This window comes from Pleuronectes platessa, chromosome 20, assembly GCF_947347685.1.
Source record: "Pleuronectes platessa chromosome 20, fPlePla1.1, whole genome shotgun sequence".
NCBI lineage: Eukaryota > Metazoa > Chordata > Actinopteri > Pleuronectiformes > Pleuronectidae > Pleuronectes > Pleuronectes platessa.
The window spans coordinates 10,285,543-10,308,074 of NC_070645.1; the positions used below are offsets into that span (position 1 = coordinate 10,285,543).

General features: G+C 44.6%; 1 protein-coding gene across 1 annotated transcript; it reads right to left on the reverse strand.

The window, feature by feature from the left end:
- Positions 1-5,523: 5,523 nt before the first annotated feature.
- arxa (aristaless related homeobox a) lies at positions 5,524-11,602 on the reverse strand. The gene is made up of 5 exons (XM_053412771.1): positions 11,203-11,602; positions 10,301-10,868; positions 8,850-8,895; positions 6,483-6,814; positions 5,524-5,788 (listed from the first exon to the last, which is right to left on the reverse strand). The coding sequence occupies exons 1-5, from the start codon at positions 11,390-11,392 to the stop codon at positions 5,524-5,526; spliced, it is 1,401 nt and encodes a 466-aa protein (XP_053268746.1). The 5' UTR covers positions 11,393-11,602.
- Positions 11,603-22,532: the final 10,930 nt, after the last annotated feature.

Genomic DNA, 22,532 nt, shown 5'->3' on the forward strand with positions numbered 1-22,532 from the left:
TGGATAAAGTGTTAATCTTGTTTTTTTCCGGCGACGCTGACAGATGGGATGTCCTCATGTTTCCTGTGTTACGACTACTCACTGTAATACACAACGTACCATGAAAGTGAAATCTATTAAGGGAGACGATTGGGAAAATCAATCCAATAACTGATTACTTAGAATTTGTGCATCTCAGTCGGTACATCCAAAATCCTTGAGCTTTATTCATAAACATATTTTAAAAGAAAAAGCTAACTTTTCTTATCGTCAACAAAGCAAAAGTTTCAGTGAACCCACCAACATGTCTAAAGCCTGATACAGCTCATTCTTATTTGTTACAGATAATTTCATTGTCCGTAACCTATGAAACATGACCTGTTCCTTCATTTACCATTAACATAAATACTCTAGGTTATTAAAGTGACCTGCTGCTGTAATTTCTGGCTAATGCACCAAAACTTCCCTGAGAGATAAGAGACTTTTTTTTTAAGATTTAAAGACTGAAGCTTCTCTTTGTGAGTTGTTGCTCACGGAGCTTTGGTCTCAGTTGGTGGTTAGCTGGATGAAAAAAAAAACGTCCATCACATTTTGCCCCTTGAAAATACTGATGTTATTTTTGTGATTTGAGTTATTTCCGAATATGAGAAGAGTCCTGTTTTATAGTGTACGTCTTTTTAAGTCACACATGCCATAGTTCATTGTGTGGGAAATACAATTAGAAATTTACTTTCCAAAACTTAATCCGGGGAATTACATACCTTTCAAATCAAGATGCTTTAGATTATATAAATATCCAATAACCAGCAGGGCTCACTCATGTTTCCCAACACAGATGATATCTAAAAATGTTGATCACCAAATAATCTCTGTTTACATCCTGTAGAAATGTTGTCATACTCCTCCACTCTTTCTAAACACTGTCTGCAGGTAAAGTTTCCTGCCTCGTGACGTGTTTCACCATCTTTCTCCAAGAATTCTCCTTTGTGTTAATACAGCAAAAAGGCCTTTTTTTTTTTTTTTTTTACTCCATCCCGCGGTGTGCATTTCCATAAACACTGCACGCCTCACAAATCACTTCAAACCGCTGTGACTTGTGAAGGCAACCTTAAGTGGGCTGAACACTTAAACCATGATTCACTATGCAATAGATAGAACAGGGCTGTGTGAGGGAGGAAGCGTCTCGGCGCATTTACAGCCAATTGCTTATAACTTTACATATTTATTAAATCATATCAGCTCCACTACTTCTCCCCACAGTTGCTTAGTTTCTTTTTTTTATTTATTTCTTGTGCTCTGTTTTCCTCGAGACATAATCAACCTCGGAATCGCAGAGGAAGTGCACACGGAGGCCTGCTATTCCCACTGCACCCGGGCAGCGGGTTCTTTGAAAGTGAGGGCCCCGTTTTGTCCTCTCAGCCTGGAGCAGACCCAGTCAAATTGAGTCCCCGCATTAATTCGACCCTGCTAAGCTAATAAGGTCGAACAAGTCTCTTTGTATTGTCGCGTTAAGCTTTATTGCTTGTCGTTTTGACCAGCGATGGACAAGGTAGGCTTTGATGAGGGAATTAGGCCCCTATTCTGTCCCGGTTATTCATGGCGTGGCGGAACATACAAGCACCAGAGAGGGGTGTCAAAAGGAGAGCCGGTCCCATTGCAAAGTGTCTCCCTTGTTGGAGCTGAATAGGCGGTTATGAGACGATAAACCGCTTAATACACTGAGCTAATTGGATGAGAGCAAGAGAGACGGGGAATTAAGGGGCGATCCGAGAGGGGGGAGCGGAGTGCCATGGCCCCCGCTATTCAGTGCCTGGTGAGGTGGGGGGGTGGAGGGGATCGAGGGAGGGAGGGGAGGTGTTCATCAAAGCAGCTTTTTTTTTTTTTTTTAGAGCTCCTCTCCCGGGGACTGAGTGAGAACTGATCCCGACTGAGGCTGTGGAGTGATTGGGCCTATTCTCTCCGGCAGGGACGTGGTGGAGAGAAAGGAGGCCAGGTAGCAAATCAGGGGCCAAATCACATCCAGCAGCGGGGGGAAGGAGCAGGGATGTAAATGTGGGGAATGAAAACGGCCACAAGTCAGTGGGAGGACTTTTTTTTATTTTATTTTATACTGGACACCTGGATTAAATAGTGAGCAGCTGGTGTGTTGACACTGTTCAACAATCATGTAGATTTCTTCTTCTTCTTCTTCTTGGAACCAATCTGCAGGGAACGGATTGGACTGCGTTGACCCTAATATCAACACTCATTATGATGGTCATTCATGGAGCCTAGATACGCAAGTGCAGGCCCTGTCCTGAATGAAAGAGCATGCACCACCATCATCATCAAGTGTGGCTGCAAATCCGTGAGCCAGCCCCCCCTCCTCCTGCCACAGCATTTCAATCTTCTCGCCTTTTTGCGCCGCAAAAGAAAGTTTAAGCCTCGCTCCCAGCAGGTCATCCGCCTCCAGGCATTCCCCAGATATTAGGGACAAATTGGTTTGCCATTCATTAGTTATATTCACAATAAGATTAAAACTCCCCAGGCCCAGACAATCTCATCAAAACCCTATACAGGAGGAGAAAAAACCCTATACAAAAAAAAAACATACGTGCACGCTCCACTGAGCTTGAGCTAAAGAATGTTTTTTTTTTTTAAACATGGTAGATGGTGGTCTGTGCACACAGGAGAAAATTGTTTTTTATCCTTTTCCCTTTTTTTTCCCTCCTCATTTTATTTTCGCATTATGCTCCAAAGAGCAGCTCCGTGGCTTTCTGGGTCTGAGTGTGTTTTCCGTGTGTGCGTCAGGATTAATTCATGTATCTCTCCATCTGTCCCCTCGTCCTTTCGGGAGTAAATGAAATGATTAGCAGGTATGAGACCTGTGGATTCACATATATAAGACAAAAAAGAGGGATCTGAGGGAATTAAGAGGAGGAGGAGAAGGCCGTGTTCACAGATGCAGACAATCAAAAAGGAGGGGACGAGTTTAATCCGCGGGGTAATTTCACGCGATTTGGCCGGGCACCATGGATGGGTCAAACGCAGGAGAATAACCATTGATTGCTGTAACGGTGCTGCATCAGTGGTGAGACCCAATGGAGAGAGAAAGGAGGAGGATGGGGGAGGGGGGGCGGCGGGGGGATGATGAGGGAATTAACTCTGTGAGTGTGAGAGAGAGAGAGAGAGAGAGAGAGAGAGAGAGAGTGTGTGTGCGCCGTCTGATGAAGTGGTTTGTTACTTCATTAATAACAAAGGGGGGACTCGCTTCCACCGACACTGCATTACAGATGTTAAGACCAATTTAGCGCCTTTAAAGGGTCTTAAAGGAAACTTTTGTGACGCCCCCCCCCAGCCCTCACCCACAGATAAAGTGGGCGATCTAATTGAAAACCCCTCTCCCTTTGTCGTACGTTTCTCATGTTGGGGGGATTAAGCTCATGAATATATGGTCAGTATTTTGTCAACTCCGCTGAGGAGGATATAGAGGCATGCAGTGCACAGGCTTATGCAGCTGTAATGCATGTTCCCCCTTGTTCAGGGGCAGGCGGTGACAAAATGATGCATGTAAGCTGCTCGGCAGGCGTCCGGAGCAGCACAACCTGTTACTGAAGCTGGAAGAACATATAGATACTTCACATTCCTGTAGGCAAGATTATTTATATTGAATTTATAGAAAGTCCCTTGAATTAAGCTCTTTATATTTGGAAAACATAAAGCAAAAAAAGCACATTTTCTTCATAACACCTTTTTATTAAGAGTTCTATAATATTCTATTTCACATTGTTTCTTTTTTTTCCTGGTTCAGGGCCTATATGTCAGTCCTAAAGGAATTTGAAATAATAAAAGATAACTCATTTTACCAATGTTATTTATTTTCAAATTAGCATTAATAAAACCAGGAAACTTACAATCACTTATAAAGAAAACAGAAAAACTGTCCTTCACTCAGTTCCTCAAGTTGGGGCGGGGGTTGGGGGGGGGGAAAGAGTTGACATAAATAATTCTCTAAAAACCTAATAATAATAATAATAATAATTCATAAACACAGGTGAAATTCTACACAGGGCAACATTCATTAAAACACTACACTGAGTGCAAATTATCAAAACACGGTCTCCCTCAAATATACACGACCTTGTTTTGAAAATCAATCTTTTTTTTTTTCTCCGTGTCCTTTTTCCCCCTCTGTTTTTTTTTCTTTACACAATATGTACAGTCACGTCAGTAGAGACACGTCGGCCTCAGGTCTGCTCACACGTCCTGACTCTGAAACAGCGGGACCATCACCGCTGCTGCAGTCAAAGAGCTGCACACGTCTTTGATACATATACTGTATATATATATGTGTGTGTATATGTATTGTCGAGTGTCACTGTGGGACTGGCGTGCAGAGCGTCGAGGAGTCAGGCTCGTCGAGAGAAGGCTATGGAAGGTCTATGGACAGGTTTCCTTTGGCACGGGGGGGTTGGGGGGGGGCACTTCCTCCAACTCACCTTTATTACAGACGCAGGCCGGCTCAGCCCACGTCCATGCATACCGAGTAAGCAGAGCAGTGTTTAATGTCGAGCACTCGGGCTGTGCACGTGTGAAGTGGCACGAGAAGAATCCTTTTTTTTAATATAAAGTCTCGGCTTTCCCTGGCGGATCTTCAGCTCCGTGTGTGTGTGTGTGTTTGTGTGTTTGTGTGTGTGATGACAGATCCTGAAGTAAAAGTAGTCAGATTACACACTTAAATACCAAAAGTTCCTGATTTTAGAATGTTCCTTAAGTGGGTGTACATAAATGGCCTAGGCAAAATTATCATGTTATTATTTAGTTTTAACTATTAAATAGTTTCAATTTACAGCAATGCAATACTGAGTTATTGCAATTACTGAGGCATTCATTTAAGAACAGCGTGAACTGTTCGTTCGAGCTAAAACAAGGCCCGACATTTCATAAGCTCATCGGATATGATTTTTTTTGTGTAAATATTAATTCAAATTAAATAATTTGTAAAATAATGTAGTGCAGTTTAGATCTTTTTCCACTGAACTATGGTGAAAGATAAAGTGGCATCAAACAAGTACTTTGAATTCAAACTCAACCTCGGTGTACTTTGTTACATTCCTCCACTGATGATGTGCTGTGTGTTTTGTTTTCCATGTAGAACAACATTTCATGGGTAATCTAAATATTATAGCTCACGAGAAATGACAGAGGAGCTAATTTCAGTTTGTGTGAAAGAATAATTAATAGAAATATTTTTTTTATACTTAAAATATTTGTATTCTCATGCTATGTTTTAACCAACATTGAACTACACACACACACAGACACACACACACTTTTCTCAGCCGGTGCTCTTTTGAATTTGGTCATGCTATTTTGTTGGGGACACATGAGGTAACAGGGATGGTTGAACACAGGGGACATGAAGACAGCTTCCTCCAGAGGTATGAAGGGGTTCTTTGACAAGGGGGACGTAGCAGGGGTGTCATGGAATGGGACGCAAGCCCGGGACGGGGGGGTTTGGGGGGGGGGGGGGTCTAGGGCTGGTGCTGGGAGTGTTGGGAGTGTTCAGCACACCTCCTTCCCCGAGGCTCCGGCGGGCAGGATGTTAAGCTGGGTGAGCTGAGCCGAGTGTTCCTTGGCCTTGAGGCGGAGCGCAGCGATGCTGGAGGCCCGGCGGTCCGCTGAGGAAGAGGAGGAGGAAGAGGAGGAAGTTGAAGGGTCGGGGAGGACGGGCCCCGCGTGGGAGGTGTTCTCCACGGGAGGGGCGGGCTGGCGGAGGAGGGCTGCAGCGGCGGAAGCACTGGTCAGGGGACCCATACCGGAGAAGAGCCTGGAATATAACACACGTATTTCCTAACATTCAGGGTTAAATAATTCAGCCCAACGATAACACAGTCTCATTAGTGAGCAAAATACTATCTGCAGTCGGAGGAGAAAGCAATTAACTGATGGTTACGATTTCCACTGTCCCTTGATGCATTTTATTTTGCCCTTAAGTTCATCTGCCTCTTTTCAAATTCTCCCGAACTAGATTTAAGGCATCAATTACACGTCGACTACTCAATATAAAAGATAACGCAGAGACGACGAGGTTAATAATGCTGCATAACAGAGGAAAGCAAATGAGAAGCTAATTGTGGCACATGCAGTGTGCGGTGCCACCCTTCCTCACAGCTTGTCTGGCAGGATCAGACGTTTTGTTAATTTACTAAGGCGTCTGACAGAGTGATTACACACCACTGAGAACGGTTAACACTATAGCATATTTATAATCAGACACTGAGAGAAACAGTGGTCCAATTCAGTGGGAATGAAGATTACCATCAGTCATTGTAGTGTATAGATGTGTTGGGAGTATATTTGGAGCTCGGTTACTAGCGTGCATTGTTCTGCACATGTGCTTGACTACAAAATTGTAGTTATTTAACTGAAAACACAGGGATAAATGTGTCTGACAAGTCCAGATCAGTGCAGTCGGGATGTAAATATATACATCAGATATGAGGTCCTGTGGTGCAGCTCACCTGCCAAAAGTGGGTCCGATGAAGGCAGGGTGGCGAAACATTGCAGCCGTGCCCAGGAAAGTGCCCAGGCCGAGCTGGGTGGCCAGGGGTGGGGCGGCACCATTGTGTGGTGGTGGGGCCAGGCCCGGGAAAGCCGCGGCCGCTGCTGCAGCAGCCGTCCAGGCAGACTCCAGGGCCGGGTGGGGATGGGGAGGAAAGGGGCCTCCGTCCAGGTAGTGACTGAGAGGGTGGCCCCCAGTCAGGGAGCCTGGGAAGGGCAGGCCCGACGGGTGGACCTGCACCCCGGCCTTCTCGCGTTTCCTCCACTTGGCCCTGCGGTTCTGGAACCACACCTTGAGGGACACACAAAGATGATAATGAAGATTAGTATGAGCAGTGTGTTGTAGAGTTTGAACATGCAGGTGCATAGATAAACATGAAGCTGGAGGGGGGTTGTAAATTAGGAGGAAAGGGACATGGAAGCAATATCTAAAAAAAATGTTTCTGTTCAATTTTGCCAAATAAATACAAAGTTGAAGGAAAAAAACACCAGCCAATTATTACTTTTCCACAATAAAGTGAAGAAGATAAAAAAAAGAGAGGACGGGTAGAATTTTTTTTTTCCTTTAACCGCCTGTCCTGCTCACTATTGGACTGGGCAATAAAACAATGTCAATAATTATAAAAGCAATATAAGAAAGGTTCAATATATATTGATTTATTTCTTACGCATCGTTCAAAAACACAATTGTTGTGTAGATTTGTAAAATAGTCATGTGACATCATGTGACATTTCAAATCAAATTGTATTTGTACAGCCCATATTTACAAATGAAAAATCGTATGTGGATGAGAAACTTAAAAAGTAAATAAAAACGCAATATCTATAATCATCGTAATAAATGACCGATCATTTAACGTGATAACTATCTTTTTATTTTTATCTTGATATAATTTTAGGCATTATTCTCCAGCAGTGTTTCATTGAAATTCACATGAGCGGACTCTGATCAGACTTTGAATGCTGTGCCACTGCACTTGGTAATAACCGTGTAGTTCAGGTGGTGGCCAACAGGCGGAAAGTCAACGGTAATGACTTGTGAAGGTAAATCCTTTAAATCTGTCGAATTAAAGGATGGGGTGGCGGTGGTGGTGGGTTGTCCTCTGGGTGGGTGGGGGGGGGGGGGGGAGAGATAATTAAGAGCTGTGTTAACAAAAGAGCCGCAGAACATTGGCTCCAATAACAATTAATGCGCTTTAAATTAAATTCTTCTTGGAGACGCCGCGGAACGAGCGACTTCCACCGGAGCGACTATTTAACTTTCCCACGCATCCGCCGCCGGACAGTTTGCTCTGCTGAAGCACGGGGGCGCGCACAATGAGCAAAATGTCAACACGAGGGGAAGTGATTGAACGGAGCCAGCTTGAGCGACAGGGACCGCGCACACACAAACACAACCACGAACACACACAGACACACACTCACACTCCACACACATTATTCCCTGAGGGCTGTTTAGCATTACACAGCCCCTCGGGAATTTATGAGTTTTTATCACCTCCTGATGGCGCCCGTTAAGTGATTTGTTCACCTACGGGCCCTTAAAGAGACATCTGTTGTTTTACCGTCGGCCATAACCTCCCCGGAGCTTTTCCGCCGTGTTTGACTTGTCTCTCTGGTTATGAGCCCGGGCTTTCGACATGCAGGGCCACGCTTTCAATGCCAGGGAGGCGAGGGAGGGAGGGATGGCGAGGGAGGGAGGGGAGCAAACACCTTTAATGGTCTCTCATTCGCTCCCAAGTGCAAAGCATCGGATCAATGCAGGTCTATTGCAATCACATAATGGGAAATCAAATAGCATTATCCCTCCCCTCTCTCTCACCCTCCCTCTCTCACACATCCTTTTACTCTGTCTCACCCTCACACACACACACACACACACACACACTCACTCACTCTGTCCCCTCTGATGGGAATCCAAACGTCCCAGGGAACATGGACAGTGTTTGCTCCGTGCGCTAAGTGAGCTTTTTATGAATCCGCTTAATTGCCACTAAAACGTTCCCTCGTCCGCGCGTAATAACATCCAATAACAGGAAAGGATCCTCCCCATACGCGGCGGCTGGAGCCATTTAACACGTTTTACTGTAATAAATTACCGCCTCGAATTGGCCCGTAATCGCTGATCCTCAATCAGTGACGCATATCACCGGCTATTACGCAGCGCCAAAGTGCGCCAGGGACATTTTCCTCCGCGTATAAAACACTAAGAGGATGCTGCATTTTTTACATAATTTTTTTTTTTTTTTAACCTTCCTCCATCCTCCTCCCTTCTGTTTGATTTACAAGACATCCCTGTTCGGATACAAGATAAACAAGACACTTACTTGGACGCGGGCCTCGGTGAGATCCAGGCGCATTGCGAGCTCCTCTCTGAAAAGAATTGTCAAAAAAAAAAACATTTAAAGAGGGGAAGAGAGAAAAGGCAGGGGAAGAAAAGATTCAAGGTTACAGGCCAGCGTTTGGAAGAATTGCTGTTTTGTCCCCTCCTATTGTTCACTGTCAACAGACGACCAAAATAGGCTTGATTTTCTTTCCCTCCCTCTCCTCCCTGGTATGAACTGCAGGGAGACGCCATGGCCATATTCTATTTTCCCCTGTCACGGATGGGTAGAAATAGGCCTTAGTGATTGTTGGATTTTTTTTCTTTTTCCTCCCTTAGCCCGGGCCTGTCACTGTAACAACATAATGGTTTGAAATAATGACATCCAAACTAGCCTGCCACAAAGCAATTGGCGCTGCCTTCAGCTGCAGAGATGGGCTTGCGGTGCAAAATTACAGCCGCGAGTCGTCTTAGAGTAAATCAATTGGAAAATATGAATAATCCCAAAGGTTAAAAAAAGAGAAAGAAATACAAAATGTAGGTACTTGTGTCCTGTAGATCTAGAGAAGCCTTTTTATTATTATTATTGTGCGTAAAGAGGTGCCAAACATCAACACGTTATTCATTTACAAGTGGATTTTATTTATTTAGTTTTTATGTTCTATAAATATACAAATTATATTAATAGTGATAATAATAATTTTCTGTAATATATCAAAGGGAGCCCTGTAGTTCACTGTATGTGTGTTCGTGTGTGTTCGTGTGTGTGTGTGTGTGTGTGTTAGTGTGTGTCTTGACACCTGCCCTTGGGTTTGAAGTCAGGCCCAAACATTTTTTTTTCCCAGCATGTATTCAGTATCATGTCCGGCATCAGCTAACCTGAGCTACACCAGTTAATTATCCTCCCTGAGAATAATACCGCTGTCATGTATCATTCAGGTGTAGCATAAAAAAAAAAAGATCCTCCATTGTGTGAGCACTTCCAGGCCCATTGTGCTCACTGTGCAAGACACGTTTTTTTTTCTGTTGGGGCATTTTATGAGGTGGGATCGGCGCAGTGTCCTGTTACACACGTGTGGAATTACTGGGGGGAGAAGTTATTGGCCTGGGAGGTGTTAATTTAAAAATAAATGCAATTAATTATCACCTTCAATTACGGAAAATATCAGAGAATAAATAGCATGTTTGTCTTTTTGCATTTTGGGGAGTTTTTTCTTTAAAGCCAAACCTTGCTATAATTCTAATAATAATAATAATTGGTCATGGGAAATTACTATTGTAGAGTAATTTATTTTGAAAAATGTAAAGCCAACCTGCGTTTTATATGCAAATTAAAATGTATAGCCATACTAATAACAACAATAATACATACAATAATAATAACAACAACATAATAATATACATTATAATAATAATAATAATGTGACTATATTAAACTATCTTAGTTTCTCTTACCTTGTGAATACGTCGGGGTAGTGTGTCTTCTGGAAAGCTCTCTCCAGCTCCTCCAGCTGGTAACTGGTGAACGTAGTCCTGTATCTTCTCTGCTTCCGTTTCAGCATCCCCTCCTCCGAGTCACTGCCCGCCGAAAGACACACGCTGTCCTCCCCGTCCCTCACGTCCCCATCCCCGGCGTTCAAGCTCTCCCTCTCCTCGTCCTTCGGGGACAGCCTCGCCGCGTCCGCACAGCTCTCCTCCTCCTTCCCCGCCGCGTCCTCCTCAAACTTCAGTGGGCCGAGCTCCACCAGCCCCAGGCTGCCGTCCTCCGAGCCCTCCACGGGGCTCTGGTCGCCCTCTCCCCGGCTCAGGGACGCGTTCTCCCGGTAGGACTTGCTGCGGCTGATGCTCACCTGGGGCGCTTGGCTGATCTTGAGGCTGTCGCTGGCCTGCTCCAGGAGCAACCGCTCTCTGTCCAGCTTCGCTGCGTGGTCGTGGAGGTATTTGCCGCCGGGCCCGTACAGCCGGCGGAGCTTTGGTGGCAGGTGGATGTCAGCGCTGAGAGACAGGGGGTCTTTAGTTGGCCCTGAGAGAGAAGCATGGATGGGATATAAAAATACAGAATAACAGCATGGCTGAGAAGAGCAGAGCAAATCCTTTAAATTCGCAACTTCCATATGCTTTTAAAATTTACTTCAGACTTAACAAATACCATAAGACAACATTCAGGCCTGTGAGCCAACGTTCATGAAACTAATGAGATTATTTTCTTGACTTTCTGGCAATGCAAACAGACTCCTCTGGAAACATAAGGCTAGTCACACACTTTTACGCATGGAATTACGCACGGGAGCTCCTTGTTCTGGCTACATGTTCCCCTTCCACAGTGTTTCCAATAAACGAGTGCAGAGGGAACTTACCGTCCGCCGTTTTGTCGAGCTCTCCTCTGCCGGGCAGACCCGTCAAACTTTGAGCTCCGATCAGTCTGACCTTACAGGGGCTGCGGCGGCCCAGAATGCTCTCTATGCAGTAAGAAGAGAGCAGCGTCGGGGACTTGCTGCTCTTCCTCTCTCCCCGGTCGTAGATGTCTTCCTCGAACTGTCCGTTCATGTCGACGCTTTGGTTCGTCTGGTTTCGGTAACGCCTGTCACTTTCTCTCCCCTTCTCTCTCTCTCTTTCTCTCTCTCTCCTTCTTGCGCTCGTCTGTCCCTTATCCTTCTGGTGTTCTCCTCTGTCAGGCCGGTGTGTCAGTTTGAACCCGGAGCGTTTACTCCTCCCTCCTGTCCTCTCTTCTCCTCTCTTCTCTACTCTTCTCTTTTCTTCTCCTCTCCTCTCTCTTCTCTCTCTCTCTCTCTCTCTCTCTCTCTCTCTCTCTCTCTCTCTCTCTCTCTCTCCCCCTCTCTCTCTCCCAGCTGATGACAGACAGCTGACTCCGGTGTGCCTCGCGCTGCTCCGCTCCGTGCGCTCTGCTCTGCGTAAACGTGGAGGCTGTCACCGCGCGTCTGATTGGCTCGTGTATGTGTATGCGGCTAGAGAGGCAGCGCGAGGCGGCTTTATATATTTTACATTAAAGTTAATTTGAGGGGAGGACAACAAAACGTGACATGGAGCTTCTCTCCCTTTGCCTCGTGGAACGAACTCCAGAAAATAAAGTTGTACAAGCCAAGCAACTTGCCGTCTCTTAGTTTGATTCATATTTTACTCTGACATGTGTGGTTTTTTGTAAAACTTAAACGTTTAAATGATCCATTGAGAATCTTCTCCACTGGAGTGAAATTATTAAATAATATAAACAGGGTTGGGCAAAAGTGGCCACACAGTCAGACCAGTGCAGGTGCAAATGTATAAATATGCCCCAAAAGTACAAATACAATAAACAGCACAGATCCTTTTTTTTAAAGGAGGTTGTACTATAATAATATACAATTTTACAATATATATAACATTCTAACATGGTGTTGTATATATTACAATAAATAATGGTTAAATTCAATTTAGCTGCTTCAGTTTCTGGTTGTCCCTTCCATGTCTTCCTGGGACTAAACAGCCATTTAGTGTATTTTACAATGTCAGTTGGAGAAACGGGAAAAATGTATTCATGCCCATGGGCCTAAATGTCAGTGTCATACAATATTATAGCCTAACATATTACAGTAGCATTGACAATAGGCTAATCACTGCTAATATTGCTGATAAACAATTAATCAATTCCACATTTATTCCACCTTTTCTGCTGCCACTATTTGATATCATGTTATTTTTATTACTTTGTTTTAAATCACTACTAACTGTAATAATAATAACAATCCGTCCTAGGCTAAAAAGAACAGGCATATGCTTGTAGGGATTATTTAACAATAATAATAATAATAAATTATGGTGGGTTTTTTTCCTAACAGGATAAAACATCTATTCTCGTCAGGTTAAGATAATGTCTCTCATGTTATAAACACTGTGTTGAATCCTTGTGGCGAGATTGGAAATAAAATAAATCTGGCTCAGAGTTTGTGCTCAACCCCAGAGAGCACCTGGGAACAAACCCTGTCAGACACCGAGTCACACAGAAACAGAAATATCCTAGGATGGTTTTTTTTTTTAACAGTTTCAAGCTGCAGCATTTCAATAAGAGACATACAATAAAGCATAAATACGGTTAATATGTGATTTTGTATGTGTCTGTCTCCCCTCTGTCTCCCCACTGTCTCCCCTCCTCTCCCATCATTCGCCAGCTCTCTGCTGGAGTTGCGGATTGACTTAAAAAGTGCGGCTGGCGAGGCGGTGATGAGACGCGGGGAGCCGGGGGCATGGCACGCACGCACGCACGCACGCACGCACGCATGCATGCACGCAGGGGGACTCCGCCTTGCTGTAGAGAGAGACAGACCGAGAGGGAGAGAGATGGAGAGATGGATCGAGAATGTAATTTTAAATGAAAGTCTATTTAACCCGCTGTGAATGGCGTGACCCCTATCCTCGCCTCAGAGCCCATCACTGTTAAAAGGATCATTTTCAGAATTCAATCCAAAAACTTCAGCAAGCTGCAATTTACTCTCTCCTCCTGTCTCCCCCCCGCACTCCCTTTCTCCCCTCTTCTTCCCCTCCGCCATGTATCCGCCCGGGCCACATTCGGCAAACGAAAAATAACAATAAAATATATATGTCCAGAGAGTTATCTTTTATTATCTTTGGGTTGTCTGACGCAGTAACTTTTATTGTGAGACACGAGCGCAACAGATCTGTAAGGTTTAGTAAAGGCACAGGCCGCTTGGTAATCTAGTTGAAGTAGATCCTACAGCTTAGCCCTTGTTTTATTTATTGTGTTTATTTATATTAAATAACGAGCAAATAAAAAAAAAAGAAACGTTAGATGCATCATAAAATGGCATTAAATAAGATACTCAAATCTGAATATTTTGCAGATTTGCTTCATCAGGAGTTGTTACAAGACTATACAAAAATAATATTGTTTTTCCTTATGTGTTTATTTATAATAAGCAGGACTCATAGGATTAGAGCATCTGCAACTTTTCTCTAGTCGTGTCACAAACTTCCGAGCTTGTTTACTTCCGCGCAAATCAACGTAATGAGTGTAATAACAATACAAAATGTTATGCCTTTCTTCTTCTCCCCCTGCGCGCTCACAAACAGACGTGCGTAATACAGACGAGTATTTAGAGACGCTCTGTAATTTGGGGGGGCACGATTTGATTCATTTATCCGCACACTGTTATTAACCCTGTGGAAAAGGAGATGTCAGCAGCCATTTCAGCCAGCAGGACACCCGCGTGCGCTTTGTTTAAATGCACTAATTACGCGCATACATTAGTGGGGGCCGGAATAGCATCGAGCGCAATTTTCACATTTTCAATTTGCCATCTATTTGACGCGCAGGTGACGAGATGACGGCGAGAGTTCGCCTCCCTCCCCCGCCGCCCCCTGTGTTTTCATAATATCCTAACTGCACAGACCTAATATCCTGATATGCGCAATTCTTATACTGAGCCACCGTGCATTTCCATACCCTTGAAGTTTATTTTGGTGCCATGCTCGCCATTTGTGTATTTGTGCATTGAAAAGTCACAGTGTGCGCACATCTCTCGTTTCCAGCAGGTCATGTAACTTCTATCTGCTCTCTTCCGGCTCCATGTCTCTGCTCACAGGCCAAGGCCACGGTGCTCCCTTGATTTAGGACCAGCAGGTTCCTTTCACCGTGCAGGTCATTCAATTGGCGCCATCTCCTGGTTGGAATAGCACACTGCTTCAACAGGTAAGTAATTATAACGTATAGAACCATGCACTTGAACGCATCACAGGACGAGGGGGTCACCGTCGCCACCCAAAGCCTCTCGCTTAATCGGCTGCTCTTTTACGCACGTTCGTTTTGGAGAAGTCATTGGAAGGAACGCACCCCATCCACGTGTGTACCAGATATCATGCATTTGCACATGCGGGAATAATATATCCCAAATGCAACACGTGTAAATATCTGCCACCTCACACGCATCTACTGGCTCGACGACTTATCCTCCATCCGTCGTCGCGCTCTGACATAATTGGACACTTGCTCTCAGCTTGAGAGGCCGAGCAGGAAAAAGACGGGAAGGAGAGAGGGGGGAGTGTGTGTGTTGGGGGGCGGGGGAGGCTTTTAAGGCGCGCGTAAGCAAAGTTAATTAGCGGTTATTAACAGCCCGCATAATGAGAGCGAGAGGGAGTCAATTTAATGACTTTGTTAGCGCGGGTTCAGAGCGACAGGCGATGATCGAAACAACAAAGCCGAGCGCGCACGCAGCCATCATCCGTAATTTCCAGCGGTAATGCGGTCTGATCAGAAACAAAGGGTTCTAATTTCGTTCAACTGACTCGATAATTTGTCCTTATGTAAGGAAAATAATTAATGACTTAATGCTTCAGCAGAAGTAGCTTACCAGGGGGACTCGGGGGGCCTCGTGTGCAGGAGAAGGTCGCAGGGAAATCAATTTCCAAGGCCTGTAATTATTTGCACCACGGATTTAAAACATGGACGTGTGCCTCGGCTCCGGTTAGAGTCTATTACGAGCCTCCAAATCTTCTTCCCTGAGAGCAAATCGTGTGTGGCAACAAATGAGCCACTTGTCATAATGTATTGGAGGGTTTTGAAGATTAGAAAACAAAGGACATTAGGCATAATTTCGGAAGAAGTCAAATAAACCAAAGGATACATTCCCTAAAGGCTATTTAGTGTCACTCATGAGTCCAGGTTTGAAGGTTTCGGGCGGCAGATGATACCTGATCACACCTTGGAGCTGCAGCCCAAATCCCTCCAGCAAATTGTGTGTGGCCACAAACGAGCCTCTTGTCGTAATTCATCGGAGGCTTCGAAGATTGTAGAACACAGAGAACTGTATTACGCCAAATGACATATATCTCATGGGCTACTTAGTGTCACTCGTGATTCCAGATGATACCCTGATCGCACCTTGGAGCTGCAGCCGGAGTGATGGGAGTGATGGGAGTGATGGGAGTGATGGGAGTGAACCCATCACTCCCATCACCCGATCAGGTTATTGTGGCGACTGCACTGCAAGATTATCAGAGGCGTGCCCGCTTTTTACGCATGCTTTCATCATTTTCAGATGGGTTGAGTCGGACGAAAGATGTGAGCCCTTTTATCGATTGTTGGGGGGGGGGGGGGGGGGGGGGTCATGAGCCGCCTGCAGGCCACTCTTGGATTCATGGCCGGTGCAGAGGTCACCCGAACGAAGGCGGCAATTTCACGGCCCCCATTGTCTCCACTGATTACTGCTTTGATCGCAGGAATCGAGAGCCCGATGCGCTCGTGAACCCACCGCGGAGTCGGGGAGCTTGTGAGCTGAAGAGGTCATCATCATCGTCATCATCATCAGGGCCATAACCGTCATCTGCCACATCATCATCATAACCACCATCATCATCCCCGGCTTCATCATCATCACCACAAGTTGACCATGCAAACCTGGGGCGCGGCGTGTTGTCTCAGCCGCGTTGCCCTTTTATTGATTGCGTGCCTTCATTTTAATTCGATTGCGCGAGTGTCAAAAATTCCGCAAGAATCATCCCAGTAATGAGATAATCAAAGTAATATATGCAAATCAGTTATGTTGCCAGCTTATCAAAGCCGGAGTGCCCCCCCTTGAGTCTGAAGAAGTCCATTTATTCAGTTAGTGGCAATACCTTGCGCAAATGGCGCGATGCAAATGACAGTTGATTAGACTAAATTAAGAAGCTCGTTTCTCCCTGACCTTGTCTGAGTTTTATGTAAATTCTTTTTTTCTTGTTTTAATGTGATAAAAAAGCATTTTGTACCTTGGCCTTTGGAAATCAGAACAATATTTTCGAAGAGAGAAACAATGGTCAGCTTCAAACAGCTCGGATGATCCCCTTTTTCTCTGTGTGTGTGTGTGTGTGTGTGTGTGTGTGTGTGTGTGTGTGTGTGTGTGTGTGTGTGTGTGTGTGTGTGTGTGTGTGTGTGTGTGTGTGTGTGTGTGTGTGTCTGTCTCTCTCTCTCTCTCTCTCTCTCTCTCTCTCACAAACCTCAGAGTATCTTGACCTCAGTGCAACTCCCACAGGGACAGAAAGTGTGCCTGTGTAACTTCCTTGCTGTGGGGGAGTGTGCCCTGACGATAGACTCAGGTGTGTGCGCCTCCCAAAGTGAGTCCGCATGTGTGTGTTTACACGATTATGTGTACTCATGTGTGTACCATAACATATTGTCTTAGGGGACAGAGAGTGCAGTTGAGACTTCCTCTCGGTGGGGTGTGTGGGGCCTGTAGATGGGAAAGGAATAAATCCAATATAGATTGCAGGGCTGCGCTGCCTCCCGCTGGGGACCCTCAGACTTGCAGGCCAGGATCGAAGTGCTTTTCTCCCCCTAAATTGGCCTGAGAGGAGCAGGAGCAGCCGAGCTACACCCCCAACACTGGGACTGCCTGCGACCTAATGATGGTGCTGGGGACGGACACACACATACACAGCAACGGAGCTCGACACATGTGCACCTACACGCCAAAATACACACACAATCATTGCCCAGATTGATATAACATCAGTCGCACTCTTGCACCAGGCAAACACACACTTGGATGAGAAAACCACACAGATATAAACCCACCCTCCTCGCTCCCTGATGCTGAACACACCCATTCCTCGTCCAAAGACCATTCACCTCAAGTTTCCCTCTTCACATCTCAGACTACTCCTCAAAACTACCAAGCTAAACTACAGATTTAGAGGAGGCATCCTCAGCACCTGTCCACATGCATCATAGGGAGGGGTGAATAGTATAACTGGCCCCATACGAAGTGTCTGAACTGATACACACTCCTGCCCTTTGGGTCCCCTGCAAGGAAAACACCACCAGCACCCCAATGCCATTACGCTTCCAGCCAAACATCCAGCCAATCTCATTTTGGTTCTGTCCGGGAAGCTAATTCTATTTGTGATGAGGTGTCTGGTGAGTTGCTGGGCCGGGTCCAGACGGAGACAGTGTGACAGAATATCCTATAGGCAGACAATTGGGACCCGCTATGACTCATTACCCGCTCACCGGGCATTTTATGTTAACTACCGCATGCCACTACAGCGTCCAGCTCCAGAGAGTAACAGGTTGCAGGGATGAATACAAAGATATTCACAACTCTGTGATTTGTTAATTAACTGACGGATGGAATCGCTTAATTTGTGGAAACCATGTTGTTGCTTTTACTTTTCAAACTTTCCCCTTTAATCCACGTGCAATAAATGCAGCTGCATGAGCGACTTTTTATCAACAATTTTACAGCAATTTACTTCTTACAGGTAGTGGAGGCTCAGTCTTTCAAAAATAGATTGTTATGTTTGTATTTGGAGAGGACGTGAATGACCTACACTGTCCTACAAAGACAGAGCAGTTACTAAGCATCGACTTCAAATGTTTTTAAATGACTCCAGAAAAGACTATACAGAAATTAAGCCAAAATATCCCAGATACAAACGCTGCCATTTTGCAGATTTGTGTCTGTGCAGTAGTGATTAAAGGCCCCACTGATAGACAGCTCAACCAATCGCGAGTCAGTCTCAGCTGTCAATCATGATGTTCAATAACAAATTAAAGCCCCATCTACGAGAAACATTTACACTTGAATAAATCTAAAGACACAGATGCCATCTTTGAGAAAACCTATTTGATGAGTACCTTGACTTTTTAGTTCAGTCCATGTCCCACCCACTAACATGGAGAAAAGCAGGATTTATGAGCTGTACTGCAACCTGCCACCGGGTGGCGAACCAAACGCTTTGGCATCACTTTTGGGTCAGTCATGTTGTCCATCTTTAAAGTTACTGCAGTGATGCAGTGGCTTGTATCAAAATTGTAAAAAGCTGAAATAGAAAAAATTGACATTTCTTTTACATAATAGGCTAAAGTTTTGCTCAACAATTTGACCAACTGTGTAGTAAAGCGTGTTTTGGTTTTGTCGGCTTTCCAGTACAAACATCCTCTTCACATGCTCTCTGTTATAGGGGCCATTTGGCTCTCGGGAAGCTACTAACTCTCAATGTGCCTGATCCATCCACTGTCCTCCCTGACTTATTTTAATCTTCTATCTTTGCTCTGCCTCTTTCTGACTTCTCTACCATTTTCCACTTTCTATTTCATCACTTTCCTCTCAGTCACGCTTCTCTTGTCTCTTGATGCTGATACGTCTTGTGTCTCTCCTGTCGTGCATGGAGTTATTATTTTACCTTCCTCAGCCTTAATGTTTGGGGCTCTTTGGTCTCGCTTTGCTTAATAACTCATCTGGACATACTTCCAAACAGCTACAGTTGCAACCCAAGCGAACCAGTACAGGGGCTGTGCAGAAAACCACTCATTTGGAGATTGCCATCCATGTGTATATGCTCGGCCATTATTCAGCACAACAACAGAGACAAATGCATATTAAACACCTTGAATGTAAATCACAAACACATGCATAAACATAGGCCACAGAAGAGATATGCAGCCAAATCCTTTTGACATCAATAATTGGTAAATCCTCTGATTAACTTGTAAGAATTGTCCTCAGAGTGCTTAAGTAATTGTGTTTGTGTGTGTCCTATCTTTTCATTGCATGCACCCCCTCTCTTTAAAGCACATCTTTATAACCAAGCAATTCCAAAGCAATTTTCTCTGTGGGAGGAGAGTGTAATTTTCTATTCTGTGACACTGTGATGTGTAAGAAACTGGGAGCTGGCGCTAAAAGGCGTCTGTACTGTGTGTGTGCGTGCGAGTGTGTGTGTGTGGTTCTTGGTGTGGGTGTGAGCAGCTTTAATGGCCAACTCAGGGCGGGTGGCGGCGGCGGTGAGCGGGTGCATGTCAGGAAGGCCATCATTTAATGACTCCCAAATAGTGCCCTCGTCGCCAGAGTTACCGTCCTGGAAACCCGAGGCTGTGAACCAGGAGAGCGCCACACGCTGCAGCAGTCTTTTATCTTCATATTAAACCATTTGCATAACATTACGGCGACAGATAGGATTCAGGAGATACTCAGCCTACTCAGAGAGAGACAGGGAGAGAGTAGGGAGACATAGTGAGGGTATACTACATGTCCTTGCAAATCTAATCAGCGTTAAATGGAGCTGTCAGACTTTGTGTGTGTGTGTGTGTGTGTGTGTGTGTGTGTGTGTGTGTGTGTGTGTGTGTGTGTGTGTGTGTGTGTGTGTGTGTGTGTGTGTGTGTGTGTGTGTGTGTGTGTGTGTGTGTGTGTGTGTGTGTGTGTGTGTGTGTCTCTGGATGGATCATGTCAGGAGTCATTTAACATTAAAGTGCGACAGTGGGTAACAGGGCTATAATTACAAAATACACGAATCCGAGCCATTTCCTGTTAGATGTGACATCCAAATACAGCAGTTAGCCTCCAGTGATACACAAGATGAAGGCAGGCTATTACAATTCAGGTGTCACGTGTACTCATGTCCTTCATAAAAGTTAAGTTTTGATATGTTGTTGTTCTCTGCGTCTTATTAAATTGTGCAGCTCAAGGGAACAAATCGCACTTCTGCCAATTTTTCGAATTGCCGGCGTGGTTTAATTTGATCTGATATGAGCAGATGAACAAAAGGCTTCATCTCGTGTCATGTGTCGGTGCAACATCCATCCATACTGTATTATGTGATGATTGCTGCCTATAAGAGAATGTCTGACATGTGCTTTGCTCTCAGCTCGGCGACGGGTGAAGAGAAGCCGACGGAATCTCATTACCGCGGAGAAACAAAAGCAGGAGTGTGTAAGAACACGCTAATTAGTTGTTGCTACTTGCTACTGCCTGATTAATTTAATCAGAAGTACACTTGAGATATACAGTATGTGTGTGTGACTCTATGTGTGTGTAGATACGATACACTGCCCTGGTTCTAGTCGAAGCACCGATTAGCCACTGTGACTCTCTCCTTTAAAGGTTTGTTTGTAAAGTCTGCTGTATAGAGGACCAACTATACCCAAATAAATAGAGAAATAAAAAAATGACCAAAAATGCATGTAGAAATAAATAAGTGAAATGTGTTTTCCTACATTTATTCATTCATTTATTTATAGAGTAATATATTTGTTTGTATATTTATGTTTTTGTATTTCTACATATTGTATTTCTGTGTCTGTATGTTAATTAGGTGGTTGGGCTCAACTCTATAACCTGGATCGGTTAAAGCTTTGTCTTTCCTGGGCCGTGGATGAGGACGGTGCTCGACTGTCATCTGCATTATTATGGTATGCAATAGAGATCATCAGGGGACAAAAAGTTTAACATAAATTAAATCACATTTTACTATAAACTTTACTATAGATAATATTACATTTTACATTTGTTCAAGTTTTTATTTTTCCTCATTTACTTGCTTATTTATATATTATTCTTTCATTCGAATATTTCTTTCTTTCTTTTTAATTTTGGCACGGTCGATCCTCCCTATCACTGTATTGTTGGCAATGCAGATTCAATGGTGCCTGTTGGAAGCATACCCAATGCTAAACCTGCACAGGTCAGACGGCACAAAAAACAGCACATACTGTAACAATATGTGTGTTTCGTGTATGTGAATTGTGTCCACCATCTACTATGAAAGGCTGAAGATGTCATCACACAACAGTTTACTGTGTGTGTGAGGGAGACACACAGGGAGAAACAGATTTGCTGTTTATGCATATGGGGGATAGACTCTGCCAGGTGAGTGTGCCATTTACCATCAAGCCATTGAGTTCAGCAGGCATCTAATAACAAAGCATTTACGGCCCACTCACGCATGCATAGATATATAACTGTCTCCACCGTCTCCAGCTATTCCTGCCTCTCCTAAAACGCACAGACGCCGCCCAGTCCGGACCCAAATAGGCTACTCTAGAATTCTATCATCAGACTCGGGGATTGGAATTAAAATCGCTCATTTTCTTTCTCCATACAAGGAGCAGATCAATTTCCGGAGACCGGGACGTGATATTTTCCTGCCATTGGGTTTTCTCGTCTTTGGCACAGCACCTTGACTGGCTGTCAGCGGGGGGCCCGGGCCTGCCTGCACGCCTCGCCGGAGCACAGTTACTTCTGCTGCGGTGAGTTTATTTGCGCCTCGCTATGAGAATTGCCGTCATTTACCCTTCCCCAACACCTCCCAAAAAGAAAAGAAATAGACAAGAGGGGGAAGCGAGCCGAGACTGAGAGAAGGTGAAATTGATTCTTTTTGATACATGCTGCATGTGGGACATTAGGTACCCATCGTTTTGGACATCTATTTTCCAAGAAATGAGCTGAATAAATTTTGCTTAAAGTAATGTATAGGGCCTCTTTGGAAGCCTTTGCTGTTGTTCATTCCAAGAGGGGATTGCTCAGTGCAGCATGCAGAGGCTGTGTCTGTGGATTGTGCTGGTTTTTAAATAGAAGTCAATTAATAATGCAGCCGAACGATAACTTGCTTCTAATAAAACAGCCACGCAGCATGTGTGAAGCATAAGAGATGAGATTATGGACAATCTGATCAACCAGTGGTGCATTAAATCCAGAGAGAGGATGATCTCAGCCGGCCGGTTGGTGGCCAGCACGCCTTGTATTCTTCAAACAACCATTACAAATGTGCAGTGGCATCAAGGATGTTTCTTAATCTGGGGCCATTCTGGGCCAATTACACTGTATGTCCCTCCACAATTTCTGATTGAGTAAGGTGCATATTTCAGTTATTCCTCTTTGCTCTATAGCATTATAAAGACATTTTCATATATCATTGGAAAGTG

Coding starts and splice junctions, on each gene's coding strand:
- arxa (XM_053412771.1), bottom strand. CDS start 11,392: ATGAACGGACAGTTCGAGGAAGACATCTACGACCGGGGAGAGAGGAAG. Junction 10,869..11,202: donor GCTCGACAAAACGGCGGACG/GTAAGTTCCCTC, acceptor CTTCTCTCTCAG/GGCCAACTAAAGACCCCCTG. Junction 8,896..10,300: donor TACCCCGACGTATTCACAAG/GTAAGAGAAACT, acceptor AATTCTTTTCAG/AGAGGAGCTCGCAATGCGCC.